This window comes from Cygnus atratus, chromosome 11 (assembly GCF_013377495.2).
Source record: "Cygnus atratus isolate AKBS03 ecotype Queensland, Australia chromosome 11, CAtr_DNAZoo_HiC_assembly, whole genome shotgun sequence".
NCBI lineage: Eukaryota > Metazoa > Chordata > Aves > Anseriformes > Anatidae > Cygnus > Cygnus atratus.
Genome location: NC_066372.1, coordinates 320,364 through 332,650, shown reverse-complemented (window position 1 = coordinate 332,650; position 12,287 = coordinate 320,364). Strand labels below are relative to the sequence as shown.

General features: G+C 38.2%; 1 protein-coding gene across 2 annotated transcripts in view; it reads left to right on the top strand.

Annotated features, from left to right (window-relative positions):
• Positions 1-39: 39 nt before the first annotated feature.
• GALK2 (galactokinase 2) overlaps positions 40-12,287 on the top strand; it is a 55,470-nt gene continuing 43,222 nt past the window's right edge. For both annotated transcript variants that reach the window (XM_035553791.2, XM_035553790.2), the window contains exons 1-4: positions 40-203; positions 2,739-2,827; positions 4,166-4,289; positions 9,803-9,893. In XM_035553791.2, the coding sequence (XP_035409684.1) occupies positions 151-203; positions 2,739-2,827; positions 4,166-4,289; positions 9,803-9,893 (357 nt within the window). In that variant the 5' untranslated portion in view covers positions 40-150. The remainder of the gene's footprint in view (positions 204-2,738; positions 2,828-4,165; positions 4,290-9,802; positions 9,894-12,287) is intronic.

The window sequence follows — 12,287 nt, the reverse complement described above, 5'->3', positions numbered from 1 at the left end:
CGGAGCCGGAGCCGTGCCAGGGAGGAAGAGGAGGAGGAGGCCGTGCCGGCAGCCCCGCCACCCGGAAGGCTGGTGCCTGCCCGTCCCGTGACCGCGAGCCCGCCAGAGCCACCGCCCGCCTCCAGCAGGGGCCGGCGGGGGGGAGCCGCCATGGCGGGGGACGCCCCCAGCAGCCTCCCGGTGCAGTTGGTGGAGCAGCCCAGGTGGGTGCTTGCCTGGCTGGGTGAGTGGGGACGTGCCAGGGTGGCAGCACCCAGCCTCCGCCTTGCAGCCGCCGTGGCACCAGGGGCGGGTGGTGAGCAGGGGGCCGGGGTGGGGGCGGGCCGGCCGTGTGAGGGACGGGCAGCCTGTGGGTGTCGTGGCCTGACCCGGCTCGGCTCGGCTCCGACAGCGCGGCCCCCGCGGCCCCGGTGTGCCCCGGCCCCCGCCGGCAAGCAGGCCGCGGCCCCCCGGTCCCCTCCCGAGGCAGCCCTCGCAGCCCTGCTGCCCCTCGCCCAGTGCGGCGGGAGGAGGAATGGCGCCTTCAGCTCTTCCCCCGACGTTTTCTCTTCGCAGAGTTTTGGGGATATTCGGTTATCCCCTCGTCTTGTGGGCTGTAATGAATGGCCTGTGCGATTCGCTGGGACGACGTGTGCTCTTGCCCATGGTGCTGCACCTGGTGTGTGGCAGTAGAACACGCGGGCAGTTGAATGAGTCCTTTTACCCGCGTTAGCACTGGCAAGGGGCGTTTTCTAAATTTGCGATCGCCGCAGCAGAGTGCACTGTTACAGTGTAAGTCACGTGGAAAGGACAAGCTCAGCTTTTCTAGATTTGGAGGTGTAAAGTTGCGAGGGATGCATTTGCTTAACACTTCTGACAATCAGCTTTGATGTAGGTGCTTACATTGCAGCATGCGTGTTGCAACAAAAAGGCCAAAGCGCGTAAATAGCCTTTCATCAGACTTGTGTGTAAAACCCACATTAAGAGCTCAATCAGCACTTCGATAAACATGCCCCTATGACTGCTCTGTTTGTACTTAGTCTCTTGATATTAGCACCACTATGAAATCATCTGTGAAACAAAGAAGCATTCTAAATACTGACAGAAAAAGGGCTAAAGTTAACATCTAAAACTCTGCTAACAGATTTATTTCACCATGGACTACAATATTATCATTAATGGGATCTAGGAAAGGGATTGTACAATGAAATGGCAGAAATTGCTTCTGCTAATTGGAAGAGTGATAAACTAGTCAATACTGGGGAAGATTGTAAGCAAGTTAAAGAGGGCCCCAATACAGCTTTGTTAGTGGGCTCCAAGGCAGAAATGTACAGAAAGATCTGTTACAAAAATTCACAACAAATAATGTTTTGTAGCTTTCCATTTAGAGAAATCTTACAAAACATTTGAATATATATAGTTGGACAATAACACAGCTTTTACAGAGAAGTACAAACTAAATAATTGACTGTGAAATTTTGTAACATCTGTTCCTCATTGCTGTCTTCTTACTTAAGTTTTGCATTAACTAGGCTTCCAGTTTTAGTTTTAGACTGAATGTAAAAGGCTTAGCAGCCTGGATTTTTCTTAGTGGACTAAAAACCAAATAATAATAACAATAATAACAACACTGATAATTTGGTACATGTTTTAAAGTCACCAGGGTATGCTGGCGAGATATTATAAGACTTGTTTTAATTTTTCTTTTCTTATTACTTCTTGTTTATCATTTTAGTGTCTTGCTTACGTTAAAGAAAGTTAATGGGTTAGTGTGTACCCTAAATCGCTTTAAGGTAGTTTTGAAGTGAATCGCTATCAAATCACTTATGCTTCACTAAGATAACGGCTTAATTTCTTCTCAGAGTCTGTTTACCCACTGTTCCAGCATGACATGCTGAAGCATCCCAAGTTTGCAAGCACTGTGTGGAAGCTAAATATCTTTACAGTCTTATGAAACAAAAGAATATGCCAAATCTTTCTCTGTTTTGGAATTTTCAGTGACACGTCTAGAACCTCCAAATGGAAAACCTGAAGAACTTTCTTGGAACTGTTGCTATAAAACTGTAAATACTGTCTAAATAAGTCACAGGGATAGTTGGAGGTTTGGAATTTTAGTTCTCTTCACCGTACAGAAATGGTGCTCATACAAAGGCTCATACGAAGTTTGAAAAAGTCAAAATTTAGAAGAAAATCCATTTGCTCAGGCCTAGTGTAATCAAATCTGACTTTGAAGAGGGTGCCTTCATGTGTGTTTATGTGACAAACCCCAGTGCCACAAACAAGCCATTGATCTGTACTGCTGCACGTCTTCCTTACCTGCAAACAGTTTTACAGAGCTGTGGCATAGGAAAGGTAGGTGGAGGCCATGGAGTTTTGTTACACAAGGCAACTGCCTTCTCTGCTTCTGGCTGGAGGCAGCCAAGGTGGAGGACTTAAGTAAAAGCGGGTCGCTTTCATCCTTTTCAAGGGAACGTACAAACAATAGTTTACCATTGGACATCTGACTCCTGAATTAGTTTATGACTACTTGTATTTAAAACAAAATTCTTATCAATTAGGATATCTTAAACAATCTTATCTGTCATGTGTTAGGTGAAGAGCAGGAAGAAGCAGCTTAATGTAGCTCCTGATATAGGAGAGAAAACCAGTTGTACTTCAAAAAGTTAAACCAAAATTACTTTAGAACACATTTTAGACAACAGGCTTCCCATCTTTTATGCAAATATAGTCCTTCTAAAGGTTTCCAACCTGCCTTTCAGATTGCTGAAGCTGAAGGAGAGTTTTATAGCAAAATTTGGATCAGCTCCCAAGTTTTATGTTCGTGCACCAGGGCGAGTCAACTTAATAGGTAAGAGAAATATTAATATTTTATTATTTTATTTTATCTGACATCACAGAAGCCTAGTAATTTAAAACATAGAATCTAAAATAATGTTGGATTTTATTTTATTTCTTATTTTATTTTATTTTATATTATTTTATTTTATTTTTATTTTTTCTTAGAAAAGTTGCATGTGATAAAAGGAAAGTAGAATATAATACTTTCCTAGCTTTTTCAACACCTTATTATAAAGAATTTCACACTCAAATATCAGTTTTGGATAAAATCATAGAGAGCAGCAATGATTTTGAAAACTGGAGTAACATTCCAATTTATGGTTGGATACAATTCTTTTGAAAAGCTTTGCAAATCTAATCAAAGTAGTTGCTGAACAGTGCATCCATAAATGAAATCATTATATTTTTTTCTCATTCATTATAATTTAAGTTACCAGATATAGCTAGCCAAACAGGAATGCATATGAAGGTATGAAATGATTCTACCAGGATCTCAGCCATAGAGGTGCATCCACAGAACAGTTGGTTGTGATTCACATGCTGCCTGGAGAGACACAAATGCTGTTTATCTAGGACTTACCTGTGTTTCTGTGGCTGCCTTACTTTTTAGATTTGTCTATCCATCTTAGGATTGTGCTCTCCCTAGAGCTCAATTTCTTGTATATGCATAGAGGAACCATACACATTTGAAGACTTCGTAAGTAAAAGGAACCTGGAAAACAGAGCTTTAAAATTAATTAGTCCATTGTGCAGTTAATGATGATTTTCATCTTGGTGTTCTTAGTGTTGCACCTATATGTATTAGTTGTTATTTACATATAATTATAACCTTCTTGGAAAAAAGTCCAGAAATTTTATGAAAATAAATCCACCACAAGCCTTATCCAGTTATCCAGTGGTCAATGAATCTGCCACATGAGCAGAGGAAATCACATAATGGGAAGTCATGTACTGACTTTATCTCTTCCAGTCATCAGTTAAATGTAATCGATTAGAATTATTTTTCCATACCGACACAAAAGTTTACAGATAATGTAGGTAGTTGTTCTCATTCTGGGCAATAATATACATAGTGTTTTTTAAATTTTTATAAGCCAATGTTAAAACATGAAGATTTATAAACAGGTGCAATAGATAAAATCACTAAAGAATAAAATATTTGTGTAGTAATACAAAATGGAGGAAATGCACCCTAAACTTTCAGGTGTACTTTAAATAGTAAGAATTGAGACTATACTCAGAAGCTGTCTAGTACGGTAAACAACACTGAACTCCCGTAGGAGCCCTGTTTCTGTTACTCAAGAAAGACTTACTCAAAAATATTTTTAATCATCTGTTTCTTTGGTAGGAGAACATATAGACTACTGTGGTTATGCTGTGCTCCCCATGGCTATAGAACAAGATATACTGATTGCAGTAGAACCTGTAAATAATGATGTTGTGCAACTGGCCAATACAAACTCTTTGTACTTGTAAGTAATTGTTTATTTATGAACCTCTTTATGTAGTCGCAATACAGATTAACTTTTGTGAGGTTTGACAAACTTACATTGCAGTATGGATTTTAATTGTGTACATTGAATGATACAAGCAAATGGAATCCCATTTGACCAACTCTGTGCATATTAGTTTAGAGCAGTAGGTTCACTGCTCCTGTCTGCCACCTGTTTGTTTGGATTTCTCTTGTGAAGCCTCTGATTTTTCAATCTTTCTAAAAGTGCAACCCACTCACCTCTTTTAGCTCATCTTTGTTGTAACCCTCTCAGCTGGCAGCAGTTCAGTTTCTCCTGGGGAAGGAGTGAAACGTTTTGTAATCAATTGCTGCATATGTCAGCTAACACTCCCCTGCTCTTGTTGTCTTTGGGACTACTCTGGAGAACCTGGGGCTGTATTTTCACAACACAAGGGCTTTAGCAACAATCCTGTCTCAAAGAGCCTGTATTCCTTCTTCTACTTCTTCCACAGCTGCTTGTTCACAGAATCATAGAATAATTTAGGTTGTAAGGGACCTTTGGAGATTATCTGGTCCAATCTAGGACTAACTTCAAAGTTACAGCAGGTTTTACAGGGCCTTTTTCATTCAAATTTTGAGTATCTCTAAAGACAAACTCTATAACCTCTTTGAGCAACCAGTTCTCTAGTTTGGACACCTTTGCTGTGAAGAATATTTTCTTCATGTCTAATTGTTTTTTTTCTTGCTGCAGATTGCCTGTTTCCTCTTATGCTTCCTTCATATACCTCTAAGAAGAGTCTGGCTTCATCTTCTGTGGAGCCATGTGATGAGTGGTCAAAGACTCAAATGAGATTCTCCCATTCAATTTTCTTCTGCAGGCTGAATAAAACCAGCTCTCCTAGTCTGTCCTTACACATGATGTGCTGTAGTAGCCTTGTAGCCATCTTGGTGGCCGTCTGCTGGACTGTTTGGCACTTTGTCAATGTCTTTCTCTACTGGGAAGCCCAAAACTGGAGACAGTATTCCAGATATGGTCTCACAAGTGCTGAATGTATGGAAATATTCCTGCCATTCCTTTCAACTCCAGCCACATTTTTCTGCCTTCTTCCTTGCAACTGACTGATATTTGTGTGATAGCCTGGTAGTTCAGAGCAGGTCACTCATTGACACGAACTTTATTGGGCATTTTGCAAAAATCAAATCAGCACCAACTTAGTTGGCTTAAGCCAATGATAAATTACTCCCTGAAGGTGCAACATATGGCAGGCAGCACAGGGACATTTAGGTTGGAAAAGACCTCTAAGATCATCTGGTCCAACCTTTAAGCTAGCACTGCCAAGTCTGTCATTAAACCATGTCACTAAGCACTACGTCTACACATTTTTTGAAGACCTCCAGGGATGGTGACTCAGCGACTTCCCTGGGCAGCCTGTTCCAATACTACACAATGCTTTGAGTGAAGAAATTTTCCCCAAGGAACATACTGCCAAGAGTGGGAACTAGTTAAGCACATATTCCTGGTTAAAGCTCAGATCTTATGAAACACGTTCTGAGCTGCTACCTGCAAGTTAGGCAGTTAAGAGGAATTTTCACTTCCATGCAAAGTATAAATACGCAAATACTTTACACTCTGTGTATGTTCTCACAATATGGCTGGGCTGAATTAAGAGCTCACCACTCCCGAAGGGGCGGTGACTTGCTTCTTTTACCCCTGGTCTCCCTATTCCCGCTTCCAACATCGATTCATCCTCTGCCTTTTCCCTGGTGTAGTAACAATCTTAAGGTAAAGTGTGCCCTGATTAATCTTCTGTCATTTTAGTGAATTGAATTGTCATGGATTCAGCACAAAAGCTAACTCAGGGTAAACAGTGGGAACATACAGTGATGAGTGGGGGGAAGGAAGTGGAAGACTTTACTTTTCTGTGATAGAAACCTGCAACGGGGCTTCAACTTCTTGTTCAAGAGACAAGAGTTTCAGGATTGTAACAGCTTTGATTAGGGAAAGTTATTACAAAGGATGCTAAATAAAGCAGTAACCAAAAGGTAAACATATTTATGTGGTTTTTGAGCTTTGGCTCATTACATGGCAATTAAAATAGCCTTCTGAGGCACATACAGTTCTTACCAGATCTAGAATTACAGCCTTTGAATTCAAATTGTGTGCACAGTCACTGTATTTTTACATCTGCCTTGTTTTCAGTTTAAAATCATATGTTTTAAACCATAAACCAAGAAAAGGTTTCAGATTATGGCATTAAGCATTCTCTGTTTTGTTGAGACACTGTTGCTTAAAAACAAAGCTAAAACATGCCCATAATTTCATAACAAAGAAATATTTTTCAACACTTTGAATGTTATACCACATAACAAAATGGTTGACAATATATCTTTTTTTCCCCCAGCCTGTTCCACTGCTAGATGTTTATGCCTGTAGTGAATGCATGCGTATATATAGGCCTTTGGCTAGCAAGGGCTAACCATAAGCCTCTGTAGAATCACTGTTACCTATTTCATTCTTGTTTTGTGAACTGTTTACCAGTTCATGTAACATGTAACAGTTCTGTAGCCCTCATCCACCCTGATTATTCATATTAACTTTAGGAAAAACAGAACAGAGAATAGGTGGCAAAAACAAAACAAACAAACAAAAACTTTGTTTTTCATCATAAAGCATCTCAGCTGATCAGATGCTTTTAAATATTATTTGAGCTAAAATGGTATTCAAAAGTTAAAGTCTCTTGAAGATCCAGATAACTCCTCTTCACACAGCACCTTTTTAATTGAGAAAGACTTGTACAGACAGTATCTGACATCACACATCTCAAAATGCTTTCAGAAATGTCAAAGCACGATAATTATCAATTATCATTCCATCTCATAGAATAACCTGAAAATCTTTTAAAAACAATTAGATTTTTTTACAGAGAGTTCAAACAGAAAAACTAAGAAACTGCCGAGACAATGAGGCTCTGTGCGAAAAAGCCAAATTGGTCTCCCAGAAGTAAGGATTAATTACTACTCAAGGAAGGAAAAACACCTCAACCACATTTTTTTTTCCACATTATTCAAGAAACTCACCTATTCTAATTATACAGACCAATTAAAATGCTTATATCTAGCCCTGGAGGAGGGAAAGCCTTACCACGAGTCCTTTAAAATGGAAAGGTTGGAACAGACAATGTCAAGGTATTTTTATCTCAAGGGGATGTTTTCCCCTATTTTTTATTCTACTTGTTTTCACAAAGTACTTATATCAGACTTCCTACCTTGCAGTAGGAGGACTGAAGGCAAGATTGAAAATTTTCTGATTTAAGATATAGCTCGGGCATTTAGGAATGAGTTTTTGTAACAAATTGAATGTGATAACAACAACAAAAAGACTTAAGGATTCTGGGGACCTTGCCAGTTCCACATCCTGTGTTTGTATGAATTATGTGCATGTGAAACTTGCCAAGTTCACAGCCAACTTTTCTTTCTTTTTCTATGTGAGATTACAGAAATCTGCAAAATGCACTTTAAGAAGTCATTATTTTCATTTATCCACAGAACCAGCAAATATATACCATAGTATATGTCTTTTTGTTCATTTCATTCTAACTTTGTCTGATTGCATAAAAAGAATTATGCAGATAAAATACTTTAGGACCCTTTTTTGAGGAAAAGAGGACTTTAAATTCACTTTATGATAATCACTTTTACACATTGATTTCTAGCATCTTGCTTTTTTAAAATAATAATTTAAGGTTATTGTAGAAAACAAACATAAGTAAACAGAGGATTATTTTATTCTTCATTACTTTTGACAGTCATTTTCTACTGTACTTCTGCTTTTTGATTATATTCAAAAGCCGTAACAAAAACAATTTGTTTTATTCTCTGGAAGATTGTTCCGAAGACATGTGAATCTCAAATTGGAAGAATTTACTGCTATCCTTGAACTTTACTTGTATTGTAATCTCCACACTCCCTTTCAGATCTTTTTGTTACTCTAAAATCCCCAGTATTTTGCAGTTAACTCTCTACAATTCTTCAGTGCTGCATTGTTGATGAAGTCCTGTAAGTGGCACTATTTTGAACAATTCGGATGGGAAGATAGCAACTTATATGTTAAACTGTATAGCAATCTCTGATGTTTCTGCACTGTACTGAATATTGAAAGTGAATGTATAACTGAGAAAATGGTAATTCTAAGTTGATATTTGAAATGTGATATCTGTCTTGTAGCATTGACCCGGGTAGATTGGCAATACAAGTGGAGTAGCTCACTACAACATAGCTAGCATTAGAACCTATGTTTGCATAAACACAAAAATTGCAGCCTTTAACTGCATCACAATAAAGTGAAGTTTTCAGCCATTATTTGAAGACAATTATATCACTGTAAAGATGCTTTATATTAGTATGACTAACATAGGTTCTCTATAGGGAACAGAATACTTCACTGGTAAAGACACCTTCACACTGGTATTTTTTTACAGGTAGTAACTAGCAGTATTATTTTGGACAAAAATAAAAACAGCACGTCACCAACCTATATAGCTTACAGATACAGACTGGGACTAGCATAAGAAAGAAAATTTGTGTTCTCTTAAAAGCTGCGAAGTGTCTCCTTGCATGTAATTTCTTGAAAGGTTCTTTTTTTTTCCTTCCATTAAGACTAAATATTTCCAGGGAATCCAGCTGCCTCTTTTCATATTGTTTGGCAGACCTTGCCTTGTAAAGCACAACTTAGCCTACAAGGTTTGAATAATTTTTGTTAGCTTTGCTTGACATTCTCAGTGCCTTTACTCTTTCTTTGTTGGACATCTGCTGTACTGGCATCAGGTAGATACAATTATTGGGTGTTTGACAGTATAGACTTCTAAACAATCTACCCTTCCTGATGATTAATGCATGCCCCTCCAAGGCGTCTGCACATCACTCCATGTATATTTTTAAAGCACCTATCTGTAGCATTAGTTTCTTTAGGAACACTCAGGTTTACCATTTTTATTATTTTGAAATGCAGTAGGAAAACTATTATCAGCGTTATCCTGGAGGAAATAGATAAAGTGTTATTTTAATTATATCTTGTAACATACATAATACAATTTTACAGCATTAGGCCTGTTTTAATGAGCTGCCATTCACAGCAAAGGTAATGAAGATGAATTCCTCAGGGATTACAAGAAAGCCCAAAGTGTATTTATCTCTACTCTAGGCTTGACATGTATGATTAGTTAGATTTATACTTTTCTGAGAGATTTAAGAGAGGGTGTACATGTGATGGAAGCCATGCTGCCTTGATTATGGGTGGTAAGGGCAGTTTAATCTCTGAATTTGTGTAATAAATTCTGTTACTTTAGGAAATACTATTATGCTTCTATCTGAAACATAGAATTGATTAATAAAGAAGATCTGTACAATAGAATATTGTACTGAAAAAAATAACAGAAATGTTTTTGTTCATCAGCAGGTGGCAGTAATAAGCCATGTTTTTTCAGACTAGATTTACTGACAAGTTAAAGCCTCAAGGTTTTTCTGTTTTTGCAGGGATTTCAGTACTAGTGTTAATGACATTCAGATTAACAAAACCAAACTTCAGTGGCATAACTACTTCCTATGTGGACTGAAGGGTATTCAGGTAAGCCAAAACTATTTAACTTATGAAATTAATGTGGAAGTAAAATATGACATGCATATCCGTTCACCCTGAAACTACTTTCCTGCATTCTCTGTCGTTTCTTGAATACAGTTATTTAACGATGAGATATGAGTGGTTTTGTTTTAAAATATTTGCACAGCACTATATTCATATTTATTACATAAATTATGATACCAAATAATCACTTATTTAGTAAAGTCATGATCAAACTCGTGTCAAGATGACATTTTTGTATTTTAAAGTTAAAAAGAATGCTTCCCACTGGACTCATGCAATTAAAATTTGTTTTTTAAAAAGGTTTGGAGTCATGTCTGTCAGGATACAAAGGTCATATTTTAGTCCTTTTCTTCCTATGGAAACATTTTAAAAAAACATAGTTTCCATTAATGTTGGAAACATACAAGTCACGCACAACAACTGAGCAAAACTGACTCATGCAGTAGGCAAAAGAAATCTCAGAAAGTATATAAACCACATACAGAAGGAATTATCCAGTAAGAACCATTACTTATCCAGACTTTCAGTGTGTGGAATCTGAATGGGAATTTCAAAATTTCCTAAGTGAGTTAAGAGTAGAGCTATGCAGGAAACGGCGCGCTTACGGTAAAGGCTGGAACACTGAACAGACAGACGTTTTCCTGTCTGCTCATTTGAGCTTTATCTTCTCCTCTGTGAGCTAGCCTGTCTCCGGACTGACTTGAAGACTGAACTGCTTGTGAAACCAACTGCTGATCGTCAGTATTGTCCTGGGAGGCAGCCTGAACTCAGAATTGAGGCATCCTATAAATCCTGTCCTTTGCAGGTGATTCATGGACCTTTGAGTAAAAAAAACACACAGTGACTTCTCAGCCTAGTGTCAGTCCAGTGACATTTCTTGAAGGGTAGATGGGATAAACAGTGACGGCAAGGTAAGTTCACCACAGCCAGCCCAAATTATGGGTAAATGTGCTTCTGAAAGCACATGAAGCTTGTCTCTAGTTAGGCCATCTGGGTCACCCCACAGGGTGATCTAGTAGATAAGCACTGCGGGCAGCCAAGGAAGCATGCTTTAGACCTCGCACTGATGTCTTCAAAATACGATATTTGGAACAATCAGTGCCACGAATCACTTCATTACGATCCATAGTTCTAAACAGACCCCCCGCTATGTTTAGATCCCAATAAATTACTTACATTTGCAGTAACGTGAGTATTTTCAATTTTATATAGCTCAGTAACCCATGCATTTAAATTGCATTGACTGTAGATATATAGATTAAGTTTCTTTGCAATATATCTTTTCTTATATTAAGGCTAGCATGACCAATTGACTTTCCTTATTTTGCAGTCTGCTACTGAGATTTGTTTCCTAAGGACAAGCTTTTATACTAGAAGGTTAATTTACAAAGCAGGTTTTCAGACTCAAGCACTGGCAGAAAATAAGCATGAATGTTACAGACTTAAACACTGAAATACAAGTATTTAGAGGGTCCAACGGGATAATCTGTTTATATTAAGTTGAACATGCTATCCTTTTGGGACAGAACTATTGCAGAACTTGGCAAAGTCCATTTTCATTTTTGAAACCAAAATACGTTTTCTATTTAAACATTGCGTGATAAGTTTGCAAGCCTGATTCACATTCAAGACAGTCCAGAAACTGTGGATCAGTTTCTGGTTACTCAAGCATTTTCTGTTTTTGAACAAGCCTGTCTAGTGTTCTTCATGAAGGGCAGCAGCAGTATTTCAGGTATGAATTCCCTTCTGTTTGTAGAAAGGGAAATTTAAAATTTGGAGTGATGCTAGAAAACATTAAAGGAGGTGCTTTGTGTTTGCTGATCTCTACCAGTGGTATTTATGGTTGAAGTTATTTCAGGAAAAGTAGTAGAAATCTTTTGAACGTGGGCGCTTCTGTATGGAAACACTGTCATTTTTCTCATTATTGACTATTTTTCTGATTATTTTAATATAGTTCATTGACATATAAGTCCATATCAGAATATAGTTGTTCATATACCCCCCCATATACGTGCAAAGCTTTTTTAGTATGTACTGCATGTTTACTTCTAACTAACAAAAGAGAGAAATTTATATTAAAGTTATGCTAGATAAAAAGACACAACTAAAGAGTAATTAAAAGAATATATGCACGACAATTTATGACTTCTCTATTAAATATATTATCTGTGATATTTGTCATGTATGTAAAAATGTCTCAAATTTTATTCTAAAAGTAGCATGACAGATCTGTCATTGCTGGTGCCTCCTAAAGCGTAGTGCTTCAAATACCGGTATGGTTTTTTCAGTGCCAGTCCTGTGGGTGCTTCAGGAGATACAAGTATCTGGCTTTGAACACAGCTGCATGGCTACTAGTTCCTGATCAACATGATGTGG